Source organism: Balaenoptera ricei, chromosome 18 (assembly GCF_028023285.1).
Source record: "Balaenoptera ricei isolate mBalRic1 chromosome 18, mBalRic1.hap2, whole genome shotgun sequence".
Classification (NCBI taxonomy): domain Eukaryota; kingdom Metazoa; phylum Chordata; class Mammalia; order Artiodactyla; family Balaenopteridae; genus Balaenoptera; species Balaenoptera ricei.
Window position 1 is genome coordinate 18,377,120 of NC_082656.1, and position 25,950 is coordinate 18,403,069.

At 47.3% G+C, this 25,950-nt stretch overlaps 2 protein-coding genes across 9 annotated transcripts in view; one reads left to right on the plus strand and one right to left on the minus strand.

Moving 5' to 3' along the window:
• EBPL (EBP like) overlaps positions 1-25,950 on the plus strand; it is a 78,814-nt gene that overhangs the window by 48,958 nt on the left and 3,906 nt on the right. For 2 of the 8 annotated variants that reach the window (XR_009498833.1, XR_009498832.1), the window contains exons 5-6: positions 669-813; positions 965-1,108. The exons of the other annotated variants lie outside the window; for them this stretch is intronic. The gene's annotated coding sequence lies outside the window, so the exon portion shown is untranslated. The remainder of the gene's footprint in view (positions 1-668; positions 814-964; positions 1,109-25,950) is intronic. 8 annotated transcript variants of the gene reach the window in all.
• Positions 12,506-19,545, minus strand: ARL11 (ADP ribosylation factor like GTPase 11). Its single transcript, XM_059903352.1, has 2 exons — positions 19,317-19,545; positions 12,506-18,514 (listed from the first exon to the last, which is right to left on the minus strand). The coding sequence occupies exon 2, from the start codon at positions 18,494-18,496 to the stop codon at positions 17,909-17,911; it is 588 nt and encodes a 195-aa protein (XP_059759335.1). The 5' UTR covers positions 18,497-18,514; positions 19,317-19,545; the 3' UTR covers positions 12,506-17,908.

A 25,950-nucleotide genomic window follows, 5' to 3' on the forward strand; every position in this document is an offset into this window, starting at 1 on the left:
GCAGTGATGAGGTCTGGGGGAGTTGGCTCTTCCAAGGTTCAAGTTGAAAGCCTCCTAATTGTGGGGGGGGGGGGGGGTCTGTTTCCTAACCTCCTGTAGGCTTTCAGGTTCTTGGTACGTCTTCTTGAATCTGTCTACCTTTTTTCCTTTGCTTGGTCAGTTTGCAAGCATGAACTAGAGAAGGTGGAAACCTTTGGGATGCCGAGTTGTTTGGTATCTAGGAAAACACTGGGTACTATTAACGCCCTGCACCTGTATTCATTCCACTTCAGAGCTCTTTTCTGTTCGTTGTATTATCTGATCCTCACGATAATCCCTCACGCTCCGTGGATAGGGATTATCATCTTCCTTCTGCAGAAGAAGAACCTGGCCACGAAAGGTGAGCATCTGTCCCGCGCCACGGGGAGCACACGGGACAGAACTTGGAGCCGAGCTCTGCCGGTTTTGCCGCTAAGCGGTGCTGACTTAGAACCCGCTGCCCCGGCTCACGTGCCGTGGGATTTGGGGCAAAGATGCTTGGCTCGTCAGTCTCCTTATCCAGAAACGGAGTCGTGGTACATGGCACACACAGCTGTGAGGATGAGCACATATCAAACACTCCATCCGCTGTTCTTATCCAAGTAAAAGCTTACACATTTATTTAGCTTTTGACTGGGTCTGTTGTCCAGGTTCTGAACATATGACATCGCCGCTGCCTCCATGTGAGAGACAATCTCAGAATCAACAATTAGACGTGCCAGGCGCTCAGGCCTGGAGCGGAACAACCGGCCGAAACCTGGGGCTTCTGAGCAGGCACATCAGAAAGAATAAAAGGTAAAAATTAAGAAGCCTGTGGGCCAGGAAGCTTTGTCAGTCTGACCATCTGAGACTGAGTTTGAGTTACTTTCACGCTGCTGCTGTTACTTGGTGGCGTCAGGGCTTTTGTGATTCCTTGTCCTCGGAATCTTTTTGTTTCCTTTCTAAGGAAACATTCTGCTTGTGCTTCAGAGAAGAGGGATTTTCATCAGCACCTGGATGGAACGTTGTCAGCACCAGGAGAGACCAGAAGAACCTGGGAAAATAAGTGACAGAGCCTCCTGCGGTGAGGGAGCTGGAAACAGCTACGACTGTGAGTTGCCGACTCCTGCATTTCACCCAGACCAGCTGAGCTGGACCCCTGGGGTTGTCTTCTCCGCGGCTGCGCCTACCATGTCCAGAGCCAAGCCTGACAAGGCCTGAGCCTCGAGGTCTCCAGTTGGGGGATAGGGCTGCTGCGAGGCTGATCTTAGTTTTGGGTGGGGCTGCCATGGATCTGTGGGCCCACTGGGCCCCAGCCTCCCAACTGGGTGCCTAGGTACCTTAGAACTGGACCTCTGCCTCCGTGGCTTTGTGTAGTTAGCACTTCAGTTTGCCGTGGGGGTAGAATCTGTCGCAAACCTCAGTTTATTTGCCTGTTGGCCCTGAAACTCTAAGTAGACCTCACCGGTGGAGAGGGGCTTGGCGGTGGTGGTGAAGGTGACACGTAGGAACCAGGTCCTTTTCCTGTTGGTGCCGGCTCCAGTAGTTCAGTAAGAAAGCGTCGTCAGTAGTTCACTAGTCTGAAGTCACGTTCTGTGTTGAAAGGGTTCAGTGGTCATGATCAAAAGTGGTATACCATACCCCTGCCTGCCTTGCTTTAGAGATTGACTATTCCCATCATCATATTCAGGGCTCTGAGATGTCCTACAGTGGAGAAACCTGTGTAATTCCATTAAGCCCACATTTCCCCAGCTTGTTGGACCATGGAACCCTCTTTTCAGGCCAGTAGCCCTTCACAACCTTCAGAGCTAGCGTTTCACAGATCCTACCTTGGGAAGCACGGGCACAAACCATGCCACAGCCATGAGAGCTGAGAGCCGTGAGAGCTGTCAGCTGCCTTAACTCGTGGCTGCATCCACCCCCGATGGCATCTCCTCGGACACTGATCCCTCCTGAAAGCGAACCTGAGCTCATCGCATCATGAGTCAGCCCCGCCTGGCCCATCTCCCCACTCCTAATCCCACACAGCCCTGGCTTTCTACCACCTCCCAGTTGGCCTGGTAGCTGAGCCATCATAAGGCAGCAGGGGGGGAGGGTTCCCCTGTGGCTCCAAATCTTCCCAAAGATGCCACAGCCATCTTCCCCGTCCCCGCCCCCATCAACACCCAGAGGTGCCGCTCACCTCGAGGCCAGGAGCCTCTTGGGCAGCGATCTTGCTTTTCCCTGCTTTCCTCCCTTCCGGTTCCTCAGCCTATGCTTCCCCACATCTGCTTAGAGCGCCCTGGGCCTGGGAGGAGCCTTTTATTAAGTGAACCCGTCCCACACACAGCCTCAGTCCTGATGTGGAAGACTTCAGCCCTGGCTACCCCGGCCATTCTGAGAATGTATTACCCTATTTTTTTCTTAAATCCAAGCAAGGTGTCAACCACAGTCCTTGAATCTACCTGTCCTTCATCCCTGGTTTCCCTCCTCTTCACATCCCCAGACCCCCAAGTTTCGGTTGAGTCTCTCCCACCTGGCAGCCCCATTCCAAGCAGAGGAGACACTGCAGGAAGGACGAGGGTGGTTTGTTACAGGACTGGGTGAGATTAAATCCCAGGGGGTCCTGCCCAGCTAAGGTGCATTTTCCCCTATGCTTTATGATGTTTTCCTCCTCTCTGCTTTGATCAACATCATACAGGAGTCACTGCTTTGAATCCATTCTGGGATCTCTGGCTTTTAGAACCCATTGCCTACTCCTTATTCTTTACTAAAACCTGCTCTCAGCATAGCATCTGATCAGTACATTCCCATTAAGTTAGAATCAGCTAAACACCCCCAAGATGGGAGAGAGTTCTGTGGCCAGGGATGACTCCTGGGAGCATGTGAAATTGGGAAACTAAGGAATCTAAGAAGTCTGATATGCAATTTCACACAACTTATAACTGAGAAGTAGCCGTTGTCACCACACGCTCACCCTCAACATCTGGGGGTGCATATCCCCCTGGCATGGCCACATTTATGTTAGACTGTCTCCAGTAAAAAATGTCAAAGCATATGCTAAGTAAGTAGGACATCTCTGTCATCCACCACACCTGTCTGAGGTTAAAAGTTCTTTTCCTTAACTCGTAAGTGATTAAAGGCTCAAGCTCTTTTTATGATTTGACCTTGGGATACCACCCCTGAGCATTATTTTATAAACCTGTGAAATCTTGGTATAAAACTGTAGATGGGTGGTTTCCAACATTTAGTGCCTGTGTTAGTCACCCAGCGCTGAGGGGGAAAAAAACCACAAAGATCTTCTCAGTGGCATGCAGCAATAAGCATTTGTCTTCAGAGCTCTGTGGGTCATCCGGGGTTTGGCTGATGCAGGCTGGGCTCCGCTGGTCGACTCTGCTAAGGCTGCAGTGGCTCAGTGGCTCTGCTACTCACCTCGGGTCTCTGGACCACTCGGTGGTTTTGCTCTACATGCCTCTCCTCCTATCCTCCTTAGACAGCAGGTTAGCTGAAGCTTGTTCTTCTGATGGCAGAGGCAGAAGAGGGTAAACCCCAGTGTGCAAGCACTTTTCAAACCCCTGCTTGTGTCCGTCTGCTGACATCCCATTGGCAAAGAAAGTCATATGGCCAACCCCAATATCGACAAAGAAGGACATTCCATCCGTGATGAAGCCATAGCAAGTGTGTGGATGGAGAAAGGAGTGAAGAATTGGGGCCAATAATACCACCATGCTCACCTGTGGCACACAGGGACGAGATAAAGGGTTTCTTCTGCCAGTTGCTGCTAGCAGCGTGTTGTTGCAAAGATGCTACAGGGAGCCCATTAGTCGTGGGAAACTTCTGAAGGTTAAACAGCTCACAGGCTCCCTGTGACCAGAGAACCAGGTGACCATCCTGATCAGTCCAGCTCAGGTTCTGGTGGGGGTGGGTAGCCCAGGAGCCCAAGTGAGGAGAGAGCAGGCAGCAGAAGTGCAGAGAGCGGTGCGGCCACCGAAGTACCCTTCCACGGCTAAGGGTGCGAACCGTTATGCTCTGACATACAGATGCCAAGGAACGCACTGAGGAGGTCAGAACTGGGGCCAGCCAGGGGAAGACCAGCTTTACCCAGAGTCAGAGCAGGAAGGAATACCAAATAGGCAAGGTTGAGACCCTGCCTCGAGCCCACAGTTAGTTGGGTTTATACGCTTAAATTAACCATTGGGTAAGCAAGGTTACCCATGATGTTCTGGTTGCTCTTGCCTTATTTATTTATTATTTAAAATGTAGTTTTTATTTATTTTATTTTTTAAAATTTATTTATTTTTGGCTGCGTTGGGTCTTCATTGCTGCGCACAGGCTTTCTCTAGCTGCGGCGAGCGGGGGCTACTCTTTGTTGCAGTGCGCGGGCTTCTCATTGCGGTGGCTTCTCTTGTTGCTGAGCACGGGCTCTAGGCGCACGGGCTTCAGTAGTTGTGGCTCGCGGGCTCTAGAGCGCAAGCTCAGTAGTTGTGGCACACGGGCTTAGTTGCTCCGTGGCATGTGGGATCTTCCCGGACCAGGGATCAAACCCGTGTCCCCTGCATTGGCAGGCAGATGCTTAGCCACTGCGCCACCAGGTAAGTCCCTAGTTTTTATTTTTATAAAAATAGCACAGGTATCTAGTTTAAGAAGTGAAATAAGAACAGAGGCTTATAATGGAAAACAACAGTCTCCTGCTCATCCCTACTAAGCCCTGACTACTTCTCCCCAGAAACAACTGTTTTAGCTGTGCCTTCTTATATTTTCTCAACATTTTTTTTTCCAAATTTGTGTTGTTGTTTCTTGATTTTTCAACCTTAGACATAATCTATTCTCTTCCTACCTTGGAAAATGAGAATTTAACTCTCTTATATTCTCCCCCATGCTCTACCCACACACATATATTTCCCTTCCCCGCATCTTCCCAATATAGATATTTTGGTTAAATGAATATTTTAGTATTTACATTATTATGACTTAGGTAAAAAATTTTCACAACTGAGCCATTTAGTATACTATGATTACAAAAAGTGCAACTTTCGTTTCCCCAGGAGCTTTTTTTTTTTTTTTTTTGTCTGTTTGCTTGGTTTTCTACGTACTTATCAATAATACAACCCTAGAGGGACTTCCCTGGTAGCACAGTGGTTAAGAATCCGCCTGCCAGTGCAGGCAACACAGGTTCAAGCCCTAGTCCGGGAAGATCCCACATGCTGCAGAGCAACTAAGCCCGCGAGCCACAACTACTGAGCCCATGTGCCACAACTACTGAAGCCGGTGCGTCTAAAGCCCGTGCTCCGCAACAAGAGAAGCCACTGCAATGAGAAGCTCATGCACCACAACGAAGAGTAGCCCCCGCTCACCGCAACTAGAGAAAGCCTGTGCGCAGCAATGAAGACCCAACACAGCCAAAAATAAATAATAAATAAAAAATACAACCCTAGACTGTCAAAACTGAAAATTTCACTGGTACAGTCAAACAGATAAGGTAAACTATTGGGTTTTTTGGTTTGTTTGAGACGTCCTTCTGGGAATGTTGTTCTGAAAACTCCTTTGCTTCCCTCTGGTGGCGAATTGCACGTTGCCTGCATCCTAGGTCTTCACTTTGGTTTATTCTCTTGAGGGAGCATGACTGCCAGTAGCCTTCTAATAAAAGATGCACGTGTTCTTGTTTGTCTGAAAATGTCATTATTCTGTCTTCACGATTGATAGCTAGATTGGGTGTAAAATTCTATGTTGGAAATAATTTTCCCTCGGAATGTTTTAACTTTTCATTTTGTAATAATTTTAGGCTTACAGAAAAGTTCCGAAAACATTACAGAGCTCTGTCTAGTGCCTTTACCCAGCTTCCCCTAATGGTAACATCTTACATAGCTGTAGTACAGTGATCAAAATTAAGAAATTAACTAAAATAAAAGGAAAGAAAAGTTAACTCTGATACACTTCTCAGGGTACAACATCAAAAAAAAAAAAAGCAACTAAGTAATTAACGTTGGTACACTACTGTTAAAAAAGTGACAGACTTTGGATCTCACCAGTTTTTCCAGTAATGTCGTTTTACTTTTCCAAGATCCAATCCAGGATCTCACATTTTATTTAGCTGCTGAATCTTCTTAGTCTCCTACATCTAGAACACATCCTCAGTCTGTCTTTGTCTTTCATGATCTTAACAATTTTGAAGAATACTGGTCAATTATTTTGTAGAATGTCCCTCAATTTGGATTTGTCTGATATTTTCTCATGATTAGATTGAGGTTATGGATTTGCAGCAAGAACACCACAAAGGTGATGTGCCCATCTGAGTGCATCCTATCAGGGGTACGTGACGGTGCTGTGTACTACTCAGGGTATTCATCTTGATCACATGGCTAAGTAGTTTATGCCAGGCTTCTCACTGTCAAGTTACTATTTTTCCTTTTATAATTAGTAAATATATTGGTAGACATAATTTAAGACTATGCAAATATCTTGTTTATCCTCAAACTTTCACCTACAAATTTTAGCATCCATTGGTGAATCTTGCCTACAATTATTACTGTAATATTCTTAATGATAATTTTCTATTTCCCTGATTTCTTTTACATTTCTTTTTTAAAGAGCTCCTGACTTTATTTATTTATTTATTTAATTTTTTTTGGCTGTGTTGGGTCTTCGTTTCTATGCAAGGGTTTTCTCTAGTTGTGGCAAGCGGGGGCCACTCTTCATTGTGGTGCGCGGGCCTTTCACTGTCGTGGCCTCTCTTGTTGCGGGGCACAGGCTCCAGACGCGCAGGCTCAGTAGTTGTGGCTCATGGGCCTAGTTGCTTCGCGGCATGTGGGATCTTCCCAGACCATGGCTCGAACCCGTGTCCCCTGCATTGGCAGGCAGATTCTCAACCACTGCGCCACCAGGGAAGCCCCCAATTTCTTTTACATTTATTAATGAAATTCTTTTGTAAGATAGAGCTGTCCCTTCTCCGCCATGTATTTAGTCATTCATTTATTTACTTGTATCAACATGGACTCATAGATATTTATTTTATTCTAGAGGTTATAGTACAATTTTATTGTTCAAATTGCCTTCTGAATTTTGAAGGCTTTGCTCCGTTATCCTTTGGATTTCAGTATTACTATTAAGAAGTTTAATAGTAGCCTGATTCTTGACCTTTCATAGTGACCCATTTTTCTTCTTTAGGATGTTCTGAAATTTTACAATATTGTGTTTTTTGTTTATCTTTATAACATGCATTTGTATTGGGCACTCCATAGACCCTTTCAAGCTGGAAACTCATGTGTTTTGGGAAATGCTCATATTTTATTTATTTATCTGATAATTCACCCCCTCTACTTTTTCCTTCTTTTTTTTTTTTTTTTTTTTTTTGTGGGATACCCATTATTCTGATGCAAAACTTTTGGACTAATCCTCTAGTTTTCTTATGTTTTAATTTCCAATTTTTCATCCTTAATCTTTTTATTCTACTTTTTAGGAGATTTTTGTTTCTACTTTATCTTCCAACTTTGTACTGGATTTTTCAGTGGAGATTTCCAAAAGCTCTTTCTTGTTTTCTAAATATTTTTTATAGCCATCTTGCTTCATGGCTGTGATATCGTCTCTTATTTCTAAGGAGATTTGCCATTTGGGGGAAGTTTTCTTTTGCTTCCTACAGTGATCACTCTTTCCTCTGAGTTGTTTTTTTCCTGCTTGTTTTTGTCTCTCTCTCTCATGTTGGAGACTTTTTCTCAGATGTCCTGTCATCCTTTATTGTCTGTTCCTGCAAGGCACTGAGCAGGATATTCACACTGTGTCAGGTATTACCCAAGGTCCCTTCACATTGGAGTGATCCAGCAGCCACTGCCTTTACCAAGAGGTGGAGCTTTGCTTCCCCACTAGTGAGATAAGCAGACGTTGTCTCCTGATGAGATGCAGCATGAAGTAGAGAATGTCACCTATGTGTCTTACCAAAATCATCTGATCTGAATCTAATCACACCTTTAGATCTAACTTCCACTTGACAGAATTTACAAGAAATATGGGGACAAGTTCAATGACACAAGACCCAATCAGACAAATCAGCTGTGAGACACTTCTTCAGTTAATGGCCTGGTCCCTTCAAAAAGTCAACATTGTGGGGCAAACAAAAGGAAAGAAGACTGTTCTAGGAAGGAGAATAAAGAGACATAATAACCAAATGCAATGAGATTCTACGGACAGTGGGGGAAATTTCAATATGGATTGAATATTAGAATATATTTGGGAGCTATTTTAAATTTTCTTAGGTGTGATAATGCATTTGGGTTATATAAGATCCTTATTCTTTGAATAGAGATACTGAAATATGTAGAGGTGAAATATAATGTCTGTAGTCATTTTCAAATGGTTCAGAAAATACTGTATGTACCCCTATATCTAAAGATAAAGCAAATATGCTAAAATATTAACAACTGTAGAACTTAAGAGGTGGGTGTATGGGTGTTCATCATAATATTTAAAAAATTTTTCTATATGTTTACATTTTTCCGTGATAAAGATGTAGGTGGAGGAAAGAGGAGGATACCAAAAAGCTGCTAGAAGCTTGTGTGAGTCCTGGTACATGGGCAGGAAGGGCTCCTCAACTGGTGAGCCAGCTCTTTCATCCAGAGACCTTCAGATGTCAGTGTTGTGTGTCTCCTCTCCAGCCAGTCAGTTCCTGGAGAGGGGCTCCCAGTCCCTGCCTCAGTGTGTAAACCTCACGGCCGGCCCCTGCGAGCTGAGTGGAGAAGGGATCAGGCAGCCTCCCCAGTCAGTTCACAAACTTTAGGAATTTTTTCATAGATGTCTCACCCCCATCGTCAACTGGGTAATGCCTCCAGAGAATAAACTGAAGGTATCCTACCAGGGAGCAGAGGGGCAGTTGTCTGGGGCTGAGTAAAATAGGGGAAGGAGCCTGAGAGTATGTCTCTTCATACAGACTTTCCACCACTTCTGTTTCCTGCCCCACTTCGTTGCTCCTTGATATCCCAAGTCCTGAGATCCCCTGGGGTTTGGGTCAGAAGGGCTTGCTAATCACGGTGAGGCTGTGTAGAGGGTGGTTTGTGGGCCACACCCCTGCAGAGGTTCACATTCTGCTGTGTGACCTGGGACAAGTTATTTAACTTCTCTATGCCTCATCCCCAAAATCAGGTCACAAACTTTCACATTGTTGGGGGATTATGTAAGTTAATACACCTTCAACACTTAGACCAGTGCCCAGTACAGAGTTAAGTCCTTTGACTACACACACACACACACACACACCTCCCAGCCCCCACCAACTTAGGTTTCTACTTTTTCTGGTCTGTGAGGTCTCTTTGTATCTTCTTTAATTTTAGTGCTATCTCAAGCCTGCTATATGCACTTTGGCTTTCTTTTTCCTTGTGGGGTTTGGCCTTTTAAAAAAAATCCCTTTACTGTCCCTTCAGTCAGGTTTGGGGAGATAGTAGAGTTACATGTATGTGTGCATTTCACAACATTAAACCACAAGTCTCAACAGCTTTCTTTCTTTCTTTGTCTCTCCTAAAGCCCCCCTTCAGTACATTCATCATATTCTAGCCTGAACTCACAGAGTGTTGCGGGCAGAGCCAGGGGAGTGAACGCCAGGCTTCTTAGTCAGATCTGGAACCAGCTCCTAGTGTTCTATCTAGAAAATGCTGAGAAGCACCTCAGGATAAACCTGCTGGTCGAGTGTTCCATGAGCCCCTTTCTGGAATCTTCTGAGTCACCATCACTGGCTGAGGGGAAGGAAGGGTTTGTGGTGGAGCCACCCTGAAGCTTGTGTAGGAAGCTGTGGCCCATGGCTGTGTCAACACCAAACAGCCAACAGGCTTCTCGCCCCACCACCCAGAGCTCTTGATTCCTAGGGATCACTCGATCGACCTAGAGAACTTGATCCTGTCTTCACAGTGGTAGAAGGGGGCACCTTTGCAAATGACTTGCTTGAAGAGTTTGGAATGCTGGTTTAAAAGAAAGAATTCCTCCCCAGGTAGGATTAGGCCCACGGAGTTTTGTGATCCTCTTCTTCTGCCTGGGTCATGACATTGCCCTTTTACACTCAGAAGCCCCACTCGAAGTGTAGGATACAATTGAGGGAGAGTGGCTCCTCCAGTTAAATCTGAAGCCACCTTCTGGCTGGTCGTCCCTTGGACTTTAGCGCTTTCTACTGAACGGTAATAAAGAGCTTGGGCTGCTTATTTCCATTTTCCATTCCCCACCCGACCCCGGATCCATTCTGCAAACCTGCCTGCTCTATTCCGTGCCCTGGGAAGGCAACTGCTGATAGAGACACTGGACTGAGATGAGAGGGTGGGAGGAAGAAGAGGCCAGATGATTCTCTGCCCACTGTCAGCCTAAAGGGGTGCTCCTGGCCCAGCCCCCTAGTTCTGCACTCCCTGGCTCGAGGCCACCTTTTCCAAGTGCCTGAGAAGATGGTGGTCCACACACCTAGACCCTCCCTCCTGGGCCTTCTTTCTGCATACAGTAGGTCCTTGCTGTGTGTACAGTGAGAGGGGGCAGCCACGTTCATCCCAGCCTCAGGCAATCTGTGAAGTCTGGTTCATTCCTTTTTGGCAGCCCCCAGCTCCCTGACCACACTTTTTTTTCTTTTAGCTGCATCACAAGGCATGTGGGATCTCATTTCCCTCATCAGGGATGGAACCCATGCCCCTTGCACTGGGAGCGCAGAGTCTTAACCACTGGACCTCTAGGGAAGTTCCCCCGACCTCCTATACTTCTTTCAGCCATTCTCAACATTTAGCTTTGCTTACTTTACACAACCTCTTCTGAAAAGACCTTGACAATTCATTCACATTACAATGCCAATAACTATCCCTGCTCCCTTTCTTCTAGGGATATTTTCTTTGAAAAACCGAAGTCCAAGGGATGAATCTGTAACTGTTGAATTTCAGAGAGGAATAGAATTGAGGGTGGGATTCAACCCCCCATCTTCTCAAATCATTCCTGTCTATGTCTAGTCAGTCCACTAGCCTTTGCAAGGGGAGGGTGCATTTAAATTGCATGGAAGAGATACTAATTCTGGGCTTTGCCTACTTGAATTAAACGTGCTTTGGTGTGGGAAGGACAGGGGAGAAGCTCTAGAATAGGGATGTTAATAGAAGTGGTAGGGAAGAGGGTAGAGGCTAAGTGTGCAGAGTTCAGACGTCAGAAGAGCAGTCTAGGGCTCTGCACCCCCAACCTCTGTACCCTTCCACCAGCCCCGGCCCCCTCTTCACTCCAGAACAAGTCTGAGTCTGGAGAATTCTGAGCGTGGGAGAGGGATCTGCAAGAAAAGCCTGGGCCCCCAGAACTCTGCTTCATTTGCATTTGTAGCGTGCTTCAGTGTGACAATATTAACCGCTGTCCCTTATTGAAAGCTAGACTGTATGTCAAGGGCAGGGACAGTGCCTGTATCTCCTCCATCCTTGTAGCTCTTGCACATTGCTCAGTGTTTTGCACATAGTAGGTGCTCAAGAGATACAGGTTGCCTTGATGAACACATTATCTCGCCGAATTCTCGTAAGAACTTTGCGAGGTACCTCCTATTATCACTCCCATCCTGTAGATGAGGCGGCTGGGGCGTAGTTGGGTTAAATAATTTGCCCAGTTGGTGAGTTATAGAGCTCCTGTTCTAGTCCATTCTGACTGACTTCAAGGCCAGACTCGAAGCCAGTGCGCACAAGCCAAGCGTGTTTAGATGGCACCAACTTGAGCAGAGGATGGGGCTCCACCTCCATCTTGGTAGCAATTCTCTCATGGAAGAATTTTCATAACCCTGAAAATCCTTATATATGTTTCTTTGAATCCTTTATATTTCTCCTCCAGGCTAAGCCAACGCTTAGTGCCATACGAAATTGAAGTTTGTGGAATACAAAAAAAGGTAGGATAAAGATTGCAAAATGATATGGTGTCATGTTCATAATCCGGAGATAATTTTTAATAATGATGCCTCCTTTTATTGGAAGAATTGGAAGTGCTTTTATGAGAATTAATTAGTTTAGGTTTGTAATTTCATGCTTGAAGTAAGCTGCAAAAATGCCCATGTGTCCCAGGTTGCTGGAGGGGACCAGGGTGAGGGAGAAGGACTCATTATTAGGTTTTTAGCTTGAAATCTGAGGCAGAACAGTGCCATTTCTCATGGAAAATTTTTAAATACTTTTCCATAGCCAAATTTCCTTGGGGGTGAATATATCAGAGGAGTGGAAATCAAGACAATGAGGTAAAAATAAAAGACTCCTTTTTTCCTTTCTAAAATTATTTTGTTTTTCCTGAGCCACTGCTTTTACGAGCCGTGTGGGAAGGGAATGCAGGGGTCACACTTCAGTGCACCGAGAAATGCTTCTCTCCGTGAGTTTAGAGGCAATCACAGGATTCTGATCACAGGTTTCCATAATCCTGTGGGAGGGGAGTGCCACGGGTATCATTCCTAATTAAGTGCCCTCCACAACCTTCTAGGAGGCATTCAGGGTGATTACTCTGCACCCATGTCTTGTTACTAATCATGGGTGCAATCAGGAGCTCACAGAGCCAGGCCAATGGGGTCTGTTAGGGAAAGAGAATTAAAAACAAATCTGCCAACCCAGCAAACCTTCTCCACAAAGGTAGGAGAGAAAGAAAACAGTTTTATTATTGAATAAGCATCAAACCAGAATGCGATGTGCATCACAGGCAATCAGCTAAGAGACTGCAAAGACAGAGAGGAATCTCAGCCTTTTGTACAGACAGGCGGACACAGGCCCTTACCTGCACAATAGTAACCAGTCCTCACCTCGCAGGACATGAAGGTGCCATTTGTCACACCAAGTTCTTCCTGGATTCGCCTGGTAATTGGGGTCACCATCTGTGTTACCTAATTGGCTTTAACCTAAAGAAAAACCAACTTCTCCTATCTTTATGACAGGAGGTAGTTTTGCAACAAGGAGCAAGGCTCCCACCCTCCCACAGAGATGGGAGAGGGGCCCTATCTCCCTTGATGATGGCATTTCAAAGGGATGGCTCCCTGGTCCTTGAGAAAGACAGTCCTAAAGCTGGCAGGAGTCTGAGTTAGCTTTTTAAAAAATTTACATACCTTTCAAAGAGACAGAGAAAAGAACTTAGAATTACAAGTTTTCTCAAGTGAAGGCTCCAAAAAGAGGGAGGAAGGAGAAGCATCTTCCCTTATTTTCAACAGGGAGAGCTAAGCCTCTTATTTTTCATTTGTATTTGCCCTTTCAGGCCCAAGAAGTGGCAGGAATGGGATCCCCACCTCCCACTCACTCAGGGACTCTCCCATCTTGACCCAGGCTCTGCGGCAAGAGGCACAGCCTGGACAATCTCATTGCTCGACTGCCTTGCCTCTGTCCGTCTTCAGGCCTGGGGCTTCTGGAAGGGAGCAGTACCCCGCTGGTGTTGAGTTGCATCAGGTGGGTTCTGGGGAAAGTATGAGTCTTTTGCGAGGTGACCTCACCGTACCACCTGAGGTTGCAGCCAGGATGCTTGAGGTGTCATGCATTCTAAAATCTGCCTGGAGGACGGGGACTTCCCTGGTGGCGCAGTGGTTAAGAATCCGCCTGCCAGTGCAGGGGACACGGGTTCGATCCCTGGTCCGGGAAGATCCCACATGCCGCGGAGCAACTAGGCCCGTGCGCCACAACTACTGAGCCTGTGCTCTAGAGCCTGGGAGCCACAGCTACTGCGCCCATGTGCCACAACTACTGAAGCCCGTGCACGCCTAGAGCCCGTGCTCCGCGACAAGAGAAGCCACCGCAGTGAGAAGCCCACGCTCCGCAATGAAGAGCAGCCCCCGCTCGCCGCAACTAGAGAAAGCCAGCGTGCAGCAATGAAGACCCAGTGCAGCCAAAAATAAATTAATTAATTAGTTAAAAAAAAAAAAACATGGAGAATGAGAAGGAAGGCAAGGTCCCAGCTCACCATGTGCTGAGGATGGGGGCCTGGCCCACTTTGAAGAACACAGCTGCCCCCAGCCCCAGCGGGAGGAGGTGAGTGTGGAAATCTGTGAGGATGGACAGCTGAAACCCAAAACTCAGCAGGACCAAACTAAAACCCAACTCCTGCAGTTCTTACTTTCACCAAAGGATTGCTTCTATCCAAGAGGGGAAGGAGAAACATCTTCAGAATCAATGAGTCAGAAAGGGAGAAGCTCAACCCATATTCAAAGGGGTAATCAGCTCTCCAACGTGGAACAAATCTCACGCTATACAGTGTTGCGGAGGAAAAAAACGGATTCCTTTATATATAAGGAGGAAATAGATACGTGCTTTTCAGCCACATCTGCTCGCGCACCTCCTCACTCCCGCTCATGGAGGCTGACGGACCTGAAAGGTGTGGGTGAACTGGAACACGCAAAATACCCCTCTCATAAGGAGAGCACCTTTTAAAAAACAAAATAAAACAGAAGGCACGATTTGTTTTTTCCTAAGCTTCCCTGTGCTGTAGCTCTGTGATATAAGCACCTGTATACGTACCTCTGTGTATGTTTCTCTCTGAGCAGAAGAGCAGGAGGGAAGCCCCTCCGTCTGCCCCCACCATGTCCCTGGTGGGCTCTGGCTTGCCTTGGGTGGGGAGGCAAGGGCTGAGGCTACCCTCCTGGCCCCTGACTGCCCTCCCCTTCAGTTGGCAGTGGCCATGGGAGTGGAATTCCCAGTCCTACAGGCCAGCTTTGTCCTGTTGCCACTCTTGCTCCCAGCAGGCAAGGCCAGCTACCCCATGGTCTTCAGGGAAGTTTCTGAAAGAGGATGGGATTTCACCCTCCTTCCAGAGCCAACATTACTGGAATGGGAGAAGGAAGGATGGAAGAACCGGAGAGGGCAAAGCCGGGCCACTGCCTGCGTGCCATGGATTATCCTCACCTCCTCCCCGGCACTGGCTCTGGGCCCTGTGTCTGCTCTCTCCGGCCACCTCTGTGGGCTCAGCCTCTCCCAGGGACCCTGGCAGATGCCTAGTGACATGGCAGAGGGACCCTTTTCCACTATGGAGTCATAAGTGTTGGGTAAACTATAATCAAAAAAAATTGTTTTAATGTAGGCTGCCCTTGAGCAAAAAAAAAAAAGGAAATCCTCAAGTGGCAGAAACCAGTTGAAGAGGGAAACCACAGCTGAAGCAGTTGAGTGAAGCCTGGAGTCCAGGGGGATCTTAGAGGAGCCAAATTTAGGCTCTAGGGACCAGGCTGCGGTCATAGCACCTGTACGGGAACAGGAGATGTGGCCTCACTCTTGCTTGGAGGAGAGAAAATTTTGATCTGAGCTCAGCAGAAAAGCAAGAGCATTGAAGTGGCATCCCTTTCTTAAAAGGGGATTGGAAAATTCTGCCCGCCAGCTCAGCCAGGCATGCCAAAGCAAACGGTCTATCTTGGGAGTGCAAAGAAAAACAGTTGCCTGTCAGAAACTGAATCCCTGGGGCCTGTGCCATGAATGAGCACAGAGTTCAAATTCCTACTACCTGTGAGGTCCGTGAGCCCCAAGCAGAGAAACTAACATAATATTTGGTCTAAAACAATTGAAACCTCCAGGATCCTGGTAGACGCTAATGTGAAACCACTCTGTGTAAAAACTGTCACAACCCAGAGCATACGGGAGTCACACAGGAAAAACAAATCCTACTGAAGATGAGCTCACAATAAAAAATGACAAATCATGTGAGGAAATGAGTCTCCATGAGCAGAAACCAGCAGATGCCTCCAGAGGGTCCTCAGTGCCTCAAACTCTGCAGATAACTGAACAGTCTGAAAAGAGCTATAAACACATTCAGATCCAGCATTCCAAAAGCAGGGTCCAGCGGTTCTAGCCCCTTCCCAACCTGCCCCTCCCGTGTCCACCTTCTCAGTTCATTCCAATCCCGCCTGCCACTCAGACTCAAAATCTTGGGCACCTTCAAGTTCTTCCTTTCTCAGCCTTTTGTCTTAAAAATGGCTCTCAATGTTCTTGTCTCCCTCTCCTCTCCTCTGTGACCGCGATGGGCATCTAGCTGGGCTGCCCGCTTTTCCGTCCCCAGTGTCCCCCCTTCTCTTTATTTCACCTCCACACTGCCACTAAATTAGCCTCTTAAATGGAAGCCAGGTGGTTTCACTTCTCCGAGACAAACTCCTGATTATGAAAGTCTAAGCCTTCCTTAATTTGGAGCTAAACTTTCTTTCCAGTTTTGTTTCCTGTATAATACATCCCACCCCTCACCCCAACCTCATGTTTCAGCCTTTCTGGTTTGTTTGTCCTTCCTACACTGTCCCTCATGCCTCCAAGCAGTCTCTTCCCTCTGACTAGGCTGCTCTCCCATCTCATCTGCCTACTGAAGGTCAACCTTGGCTTAAACCTTCTAGAAGCATGATGTCGTGGAAAAATGCACGCATCATCAGGGCTAGAATATCTGGTTTCGAATTCCAGAAATGTCACTTAAGAGCAGTGCCTCAAGCAAGTCACAACCTCTCTGAGCCTCAGTGTCTAATTATATAAAATGGGAATGATCCCTACTTTGCAGAGTTGGGAGAATTAGAGATAATCTCTGTAGAGCACTGAGCACGGAACCAGCCCCAGTATGTGCTCAGTAAACAGTAAACTCTCAACCTCTCCTTTTTATGGGAGTCATGTCCTCCTGCTTCCCCATCTAGAGGACCATGAGGCTGGAGTCTCCTTTGTCTTTGCATCTTTGCCCTTTTCTGTGTCTAACATAGGAAGTCTTGAAACACATTGATTGACATGTGGTGGAAAGAACTAGGCACACCTAACTTGATGTTAGAAGGGGAGACTTTGGGTAGAGGGACCTCTCAGATGTTGGAGTGATTGTGTCACTTCAGAGAGGGCAGAACCACCATCAGGAGTTCTAAGGAGGCTGATGGTAGCCCAGGATGGGAAGGAATATCCAAAATTTAGAGTTGTTTAACACGAGAATAGGTACCAAATGGAAGTTACTTGCCATTAAAAAGTATAGAAAGTATCCTGGGTTGAATGAGGTATAAGACCAGATCAGTGATTCTTAGGGAGTCACAGGTACCTTTGAAAATCTGACAAAAGTTATGGATCTTCTTCCCTAGAAAAATGGCCCAAAGCATAACATTTTGCAAATAATTTCAGGAGCTTCATGGATCTTAGGTAACGTCACCTGAAAACGCTTCGACTTTTCTCTTTCACTATTAATAGTGAGAGGTTCATTGCTGTTATACATATCTTCAAAATTCACACCTGCCATCTGGAGGTCCAGCTTCATATCTAAAGCTCATTGCCTTTTGCCACAAATTCAATACTAGGCATATTTTTTGATTAAGTGAATAAAAAAATGAATGAAATCATTGATTAATCTGATCGTCAAGGAAACCTATGTGCTTGAAGGAGAGAGAAAGAGAAGGAAAACAGAAAGAAAACAATGAAGGGTTTTAGAAAAAGACCAGTACAGGATAACAAAAAGTTGGAGAAGGGTTAATCAGGGTCAAAGAAGAGGATCAATTTTGGAAGGCCTGAACTCCTGGCCTCTGCCCAGGGCTGAGCACCCCATTGAACTTCTAAACCCAAGATCCTGCAGAAGCAGACTCCATCCTGCTGGCCCTGACTCCTTGCCCTCAGAGTGGTGGTGGCACATACCCAGGGGCTACCGGGGAAAATCACTCATAAATAAGATCATGCCCATGTCCAGGTGATACTCTGATTTGATTTTGAAACCTCTTTCCCTCTGTGAATTTAGGTCTTAATTATTCTGCAACCACTTTTTCTGTTATTACAATTGCTTAGTTCACACGTGGTAATGAGTTACTAAACGAAGTATGCTAAGGTATGTTTTTTCCCTCAGAGTATCATTATTCAAAGGATAGTTGATTTTTCAACACAAACACCGGTGACAATAAGTCCCAAGAGGAAAATATGCTGTCCGAGCGCAGGGGGATTCCTTGTTTGATAAACTGAATTTGAGATTCTCCAGGATTAGCTGGTCTTCCGATCCACATGAGCGAAGAAGACAGGCTGCTCTGCCTGGGTCAAGGCTTCCGGCTCTCGCCACAGCCTGCCTCCTGTGCTGACCTGGAGTTACAGTGGTGGCGGGATTTCAGGAGGCGCCTCAGGCTCTCCAGGGCCTCGGGCAGCCCCTCTCTGGTGAGGGCGCTGCAGCCCTGCAGCTCCCAGCGGCGCCCCTGTAACCTGTGCAAGCCCAGCCTGTCTCTGATCTCAGGCAGCGGCAGGGCGTGGGGTGCCTCCTGCTTGTTGGCCAGCACCAGGAGGGGCACGCTGGCCAGGTGGGGGTCGTCCAGGGCCTCGGTGAGCTCAGCCACTGCCTCGGGCAAGCGGGCTTCGTCTGTGCTGTCCAGCACGTACATGAGGACGTCCGTGCCCTCCAGGTAGTCCTTCCAGCTGGCCCTGAGCTGGCTCTGCCCCCCGACATCCCAGAGGGTCAGAGACGTGTGCCCAGGGACTTCTAGAGGCTCCACGTTGAAACCCACGGTGGGCAGGGTCTCCACCAGCTGGTGGCCCTTCAGTTTGTACAGGAGCGTGGTCTTGCCGGCCAAGTCCAGGCCTATCATCACCACCTGGGCTTCCGCCTTGTGACCTCGGGAGTTCACAGACCCCATGGGGGCCACTGCCAGACCCTAGGGGAGAAAGGCCAGATGCACACATCAGCCATTCTTTTCAGAAGGAACACAAATCCTTGCGGGCACATGGGAGAAGAGCTTCTACGCCCAAAGTAGGAAAGTATCTTTACAGTGTCATATTTCAAACAAAGGCCTGGGCTTCGAAAGGGCAGGGAAGTAGGGGCGTGTGAGTCAGCATCCGCTGACCTATCTCGGGGAGGGGGGGGGGGGTGCCCGCTGCAGAGAAGAGGGCAGGGCCTCCCCCTAAAAGGCACGGAACGTGGGCTGACATTCCTTGGTAGTTAGAGCAAGGAGGCACAACGAAGTTCCAGTTAGACAAACTGAAAGATGTTTCGATTCTTGCGGGTCTGTGGCTTCTAGCCTCTGTTGTCCTTCCTGTAAGCCTAAACCCCGAAGGGGAAGCTATCTTGGGGTCAGTGCACTGACGGAGGGGGGCAGTCGGCTCATGGTAACTTCTGCTTCCTTTGGACCCCCCCCCCCCCAAGGGACCAGGCCGCATCCTGTAAACAGTGGCTATTTATAAATACTGTTGACCGTGGACACATGTACGGCTCAGAGCAAAGTGGTTTCCTCCAGTGTCTTACCAAGGTAAATTACCTCCAGGACATTGCACAGGTTTTTCAAGAATCTCAAATTTTAAGACTAAGACCTGTTCCCACCTTAGTCCAGGGAAAGCTTGGCTGGAACAGGGGGAGGGACGTCTCACACCCAGGAGTATATTTCAGCTGCCCCTGGAGGAAAATAAGATAGCCTCTGTTCATTCCTCGTGCCAGGGGTGGAAGAGTGAAATGAAAGTTACCTCAGTGTTGTTAGGCTGCGGCCGAAAGCTCCCCTTCTGTGGTGGTCTTCCGCCTGCGGCTGCCTTCAGTCCTGAGAGCGAGATGCGAAACGAGTACAGTGACTGTGGCCGGTTCTCCCTTTTTGTGCTTCCTCTTCCCAGATGCTTGGGGGCGGGGCACAGGCTCCGCAGCCCCGCCCTCGTCCCTGGGGCTCCCCGAGCAGAGCAGTCCTGCTGAGGATGTGCCACAAAGATGCCCCCAGCCAGGCCCAGAGCCAACTCCCGGTTCTCGGCAGCTCAGACTCCATATGCAGGAGGGCGGGCGCCCAGCTCAGAGCCTTGCCGTGGTCAGCCGATTCACCTGCTCTCCTCTCTCAATCCTGGGATCCCCGCGGTGGAGAAATCTGAGAGTCAGACCTCTTCCTTCAGCTCATGCCTCGGTGTGTTTCTGGTGCCTGGAGATTCTTTCATTTGCTTGGAACCATATGTGCTTAAAAACTGCCTAAGTAGGATTAAAACACTTAAAAAATAGGTTTAAATGTTGAAGGTAAACCAAAGTAGGTATATATATACATATATATATATACTGAAGGTAAACCATAAAAATCAAAAAGTTGTGTTAATGGGTGGAACTATGCGTGATTAACCTCATTGCTTAAGTTTTTTTATTGAACAGTGTAATTATATTTTTCCCAGTAAAAATGATGCCTTCAGAAAATAGAATTTTCAAAAAATTGGCCAGCCAGAAGCCCTTGTTTCTGTCGCAGATTCTGATTTGGATCTGGAGCTCCAGTGATTTGGTTCTCGTAACCAATGACAGTTCTGCTTTCCGGCACATTCTTTCATTACAATGTCAAGAACCAGGTTGGGGCTTGTGATTCTCTCATCTTAACCAACAAAGAAACAGGCTCAGACAGGATAAATTATTTGCTCATGGTCTTGCTGAGATTTATAATTCGTCTCTTTCTCTTTCATCATGTCATGTTACTCATGGAGAAAGTGCTTTGCAAATGGCAAGCACCTTATTGTAACAGTTGTTGTCATTAGGCTGCTGTATTTTAATAGGAGGAAGCTATTGGGAAAAATCAGAAACCCAGGCGCCACTGTGTCCTGTTGATTTATAGCCAAGAAGCCTAGGGCTGTGGTGTCAGTGGATGGAAAATTACTAAGAGACATCATCGGAAAGGGGGGTTCTGGCTAAACTGACCTAACAGAGTCGTCACTAAAGACAGGCCAGTGTGATCAGACATTACCTGGGGGATGGTGGAGAATGAGGAACCTGGTCAGATATCGCGGGTGGAGATTCTCATTAAACAGACTTAGCAGGGTTCTTGCTAAAACTGGATTTTATAAGGAAGTGCACAGTCTCAAAGCAGTAAAGGACTGTCTGGAGGGGGGGGGCTTGTCCATCTCACACATGTGCTGGGCAGTTAGATGAAGCCGTGACCCAGCCCTGTCCAGGCCTGGCTGACAAATCAGTGGGAATCCTGCAAGGAATCTGCCAGGACTTTGTAGGAGGATTGGGGCCGGCAGAGGATAAGGACATAGCAGGCTAAGGATAAGGTGTGCATGGGGGCTGAGGGGCCAGGGATGCTACTCTGGCCCTGGTTCCCCTTGTCTGAGCCCAGGAGAGAAGGTAGTCTGGCAGACTGAAGAAACCATTGACTTGAGGGGCTCAGAGGCACCATACCAGGCTGCTTGGGTGCTGAGTGTCCCCAGGTGACACAGTGAAGGGAGGGACACTCCCCCAGCCTCCTGCCCTGAGGGTTCCAGGGAAGCCTGGGGCCATGCACGCCGTCTGGAGGCCCGGCTTTGGTACTGACAGTCAGGCTCTTAGAGAAACATCGCCCTCTAGGGTCTAGACAGGCATTCAGGGGGAGGACCCCTGAGCACTGACCAGTCTCCCCTGGAAATAAAGGAGCCTTTCCTGAGGGCTAAGGTCCCTATAAGCTGGAGAAGATGAGAAGCAGGAAAACAGCAATTACATTGAATGGGGCTCTAGTTCTACCCAAAAGCCACATGGCCTGAATTACCCCTGTACATTCCAACCCCATCCCTTTGGCTCAGCAAGGAGGAAAGCTTTTCATTGGACGCCCTCGTGTGGGGAGCTATAGAGGGCTGCTGGTAGAAGGGCTGCTGACCTGGGAGGCAACGAAGAGCAAAAGGTAACAGAATAGGCTTTGGTTTGGGACCATCTGGGTGCACACTTGGTCTCCACTACTTCTTTGCTGTGTCACCTCATGCATGTTCCTGAATTTCTCTGTGCCTCCGTTTATCTGTAAAATGGAGATGATAATAATATGGTACCTAACTTGAAGGGTTATTGGGAGGATTACATAAGTTAAGGCATATCACTAAGTACTCACATCGGGTACCTAGTCCCAGGTTAGTACTGTGAAATAAGGAAAGGGGAGCCATCAAAAGCAGACGCATGGTTGGAGAGGGACGTGCAGCTTTGTAAGCCTGTGACTGCAGCTTCTAGAACTATAATAAAGACGGGTGTCTCTGCTGGGCTCACTGATACCAGGAGAGACAAGGGTCTTGGGCCCCACCTCTACTGTCCCTGGAACTTAGGACTTCCCATGATGGCCACTGGATAGCGCCCCATGGTTCAGAGAATGAGTTTAGAAATCTACTTTTGCCAATTCTTGGGCAGATATTCAGGCCCGGAGGATCGAGGCATACTCTCTACACTCACAAAGAAATGATTTATAGGCCAGAATGCTATTTCTTACATTTCCAATGGGATCTATTCGGCCCAAGATCAGGGACCAGTTTTCCGTGCAGCACACCTGGAGAAAATGTGGGAGGAGGGGAGATGTGGCGGACGCACAGGTGAATACATCAACCGTGGAAGCTGCGTCCGAACAGGCTGTTTGGAAACAATGGAAAGTTGGTGGATTTTAAGGGATTGTTTATCATGGAACAGAGCCTGGTGACGGCTTTCTTTTCTCCTCTCTACAGTTAGGTTCAAAGGGAGAAAGTGCTAGAATCAGAGCTTTGTTCCCCTGGAAAGTGCTGGAGAAACGCTGACAAATTCCTCCTTCCAGCCCTCCTTTTCCTGGGCTGCATGGGGGACCCTGGCTTTCTGTCTGTCTGTTACAGCCTCATCTTTCTCTAGTCTCTCACTTTCTCAACTTGGCAATACCCAAGTAAGTAACTGGTTTCCAAGGACTGCATCTTTCGAAGATCAGGTTTTATTCATTTAGATTTTCAAGCTCTCCATACAAAATTCAAAAGGTACAAAAGGTGTCGAGTGTCAAGGAAGTTTCCCTCTCACCCCTGTCCTCCTGCCATGCAGGTGCTTTCCTGGGAAAAGAAACCCACATCATCGGCTTCTTAGATATTTTCCCAGAGACAGTCTGTGCACATGTAAGCAAGTATGATACATTAGTTTTTCATGGTTTTCCTTTCTTTCTTTCCCCAAATGGTAACATACTCTGAGGCATTTAATCTCTTGAGTAAATCTTCTCTTAATCAGTTTTTTAGGCATCGGCTCTGTCAAGGGTCAGTGGGAGAGGCAGGGAGGGGTTGCAGCCAGCAGCACCCCCCCCCCAGTGGGTGATGTGAGGGGCGTGTGAAAGTGGTCTTTGTGGGGTGTTGTGGTGGGAATCAACACTCCAACCATGCTAAAAGGGGACGTTCTCTCAGACATTTAACTCTACCTGTGACTATCCTTTATTAGGCACTCCCGTGGAGCCCTAAGCAGTGTATCTGAATTTGGGGTGCTTACCACAGGTGCAGTGTGTTTATGGGAACCTGGTTACAGGTAGGTATGGCCATGGGTAGGCTTTCCCCAGGCTCGGAGAAAGCGGGCAGAGAGCACAAGGTCGACGGATGATAAACTGAAACCAGTGGCTCTCGGTGGCGGCACTTGGAAAGTCTGGTGAGTGCACGCTGCTGGCATTCAGTGCGTGGGGACCAGAGATGCTAGACGTGCTACAGTGCCCACGATAATTCTGCACAAGGAAGAATGTTTCTTGAATTTGAATTCAGCTTTCGAATGCCCCGGACATTTCTGTCGTTTTTAAAAGCCCACTATTTGTAAAAATTATCTGATCCTAGAACCTAATTTTGTTTTATATGTAAACCCAGACAATTTTCTGCATCGTTTCACGTACATGACGTTTTCCAGAAATGTCATTACTCTGTGAATTGAGGAAAGCTTGCACTTTGTTTTGTTCAGAGTTTTAGCGTGAGCTGTTCACCATTTTAAGAAATCGCATCTCTGACAGCAGCAGTGCCTGCGGCATTTAAGTTGCTGATGAGACACAGGAAAATGCTGTATCAGGTGCCAGTGAGGCCACAGTATTTCTTTCTTTTCTTAAATTTTTTTAATTTTTAATTTATTTATTTTTGGCTCCATTGGTTCTTCGTTGCTGCGCACGGGCTTTCTCTCGTCGTGGCGAGCAGGGGCTACTCTTCGTTGCGGTGCGCGGGCTTCTCATTGCGGTGGCTTCTCTTGTTGCGGAGCACGGGGTCTAGGCGCGCGGGCTCTAGAGTTCAGGCTCAGTGGTTGTGGTGCACGGGCTTAGTTGTTCCGCGGCATGTGGGATCTTCCCGGAGCAGGGCTTCAACCCGTGTCCCCTGCACTAGCAGGAGGATTCTTAACCACTGCGCCACCAGGGAAGGAGGCCACATTATTTCTATGTTTAGATGCTGTGATTGTACCTGAGCACTTACGATGGAAACAGAGATTCTCTTACTACGTTTACCTTCCTTTTATTTATTCCTTATCTTTTAGTTAAAGCATTATATTGATTTTCTTTCAAGACCATGTGGGCAGGTAGATTCTATTATTTCTTTTTTTTTTTTTTTTAAGTTTTTTTTTTTTTTTTTTAAAGGAAGTGATTTCTTTTTTTTTTTTTTTTTTTTTTAATATTTTATTTATTTATTTATGGCTGTGTTGGGTCTTCGTTTCTGTGCGAGGGCCCTCCCCAGCCGCGGCAAGTGGGGGCCACTCCCCATCGCGGTGCGCGGGCCCCTCACCGTCGCGGCCCCTCCCGTTGTGGAGCACAGGCTCCAGACGCGCAGGCTCAGTAGTTGTGGCGCACGGGCCCAGTCGCTCCGCGGCACGTGGGATCCTCCCAGACCAGGGCTCGAACCCGCGTCCCCTGCATTGGCAGGCAGACTCCCAACCACTGCGCCACCAGGGAAGCCCACCCAGATTCTATTATTTCTGATTTTCATTTCTTGATTTTAAAATATTGGACATTGTAAAATATGTGTTATGTAAAACAAGAGGTGAGTTGCTGTTTGGGGCCCCTCCCATAGGAGGAGATAGTTGGATAGAGGAAAGGATGAGTGAGCACCAGTCATGGGGGAGCCAGGTGGAATGACAATGGGGGACCCCGAATCGGAAGTCATACATGGTGACAGCCAGAGGGTACAGCTTCTTGCTGTCTGATCAGTGAAGTCTGTTCCTTCAGGGCAGTGTGCAGTCTCACCCTCATGGATCCTGGCTTCCACCGTGTCCTATGGGCCACCTTGGAGCAGAACACTGTCCCACCGTATGCTCAGTATTGCACAGGGGACAGAGGCGGGAGCAAGTCAACCACCCTAAAACTCCACATTCATCGTGGGTGGGAATTTTTGTGTATGAAGATCTAAATCAGGCATAAGGTACAGTAGACACTAATTGCAAAGATATTTATATTTATAATATATAAATATTTTTATTTTTATTTTATTTTTTCATATACCTTTTAAAAAGATACATCTGTGATAGCTCTGTGCCTTTCCATGCTTTTCCTAGGCAATTGGGTTCATGGAATATTGCTGATATATTGCCCTCCACAGATCTCCCCAGAACACAGAAATCTGTCTGCCTATGCTTTGCTAGTACTTTAACTACAAATGAGGCTCTCCTAACAGAGGGTGAATCAATAGGAAACATTCTGCAAGAAATATTTATTCTGCAAATGGCATGTGGAAGCTGCTTCCCTGTGTTCCCTAAATCCTGGGTTTGGGATGCTCTGTGCCTCCCTCACAGGGTCTGAAGAGCTGGGCTGACTTCCTGGTACATCTTCCCCAGTGCCTGCGTGGAGTGTCCTAGGCCTGGGGATCCTGATGGGAGGCCTTCCCAGAGCACAGCTGTGGGCCCACATCTGCATCTCTGCTGCCCGCGCCTTCAGCTCTGGGCTCAGCCGCCTGGATTATTTTGAAATCCATCTAATGGCCTTAGTGGAGAGAAAACAAATGCCCTTTGTGTGCCCCACTACTATCACTGTCATATTTTCTCATCTTTCCTCCCTTTTCTGGCCAGAATGTCTTCAACAATCCACAGCCCCCTTATTTCTTGTGTTCCGTTGCACTTAATAATCGGTTTGCCAGTTATAGTCTGGCCTAATTATAGCTGTTCCACGTGGGTGTAACCAGAGTGTACATACACGTCTGTATTCTGATTTATTTCATTTAAGTCTATATAGAAAAGTACACAGCCTTACCCCTACACAGTCTCCAATAAAAACTTTTGTGTTGGCTTCATAACTATATCACATCAAGGAGAAATACTATGACTTCTAAAATAATGCTGAATTAAAGATTTTGTGAATAAAATTTTTCTCTTCATTTGGATTATTTCCATTGGCTAAATTGCCAGAGTTGGTATTTCTAGGACGGAAGAAATGAATGCTTTATGGCTTGCTCAGATCTT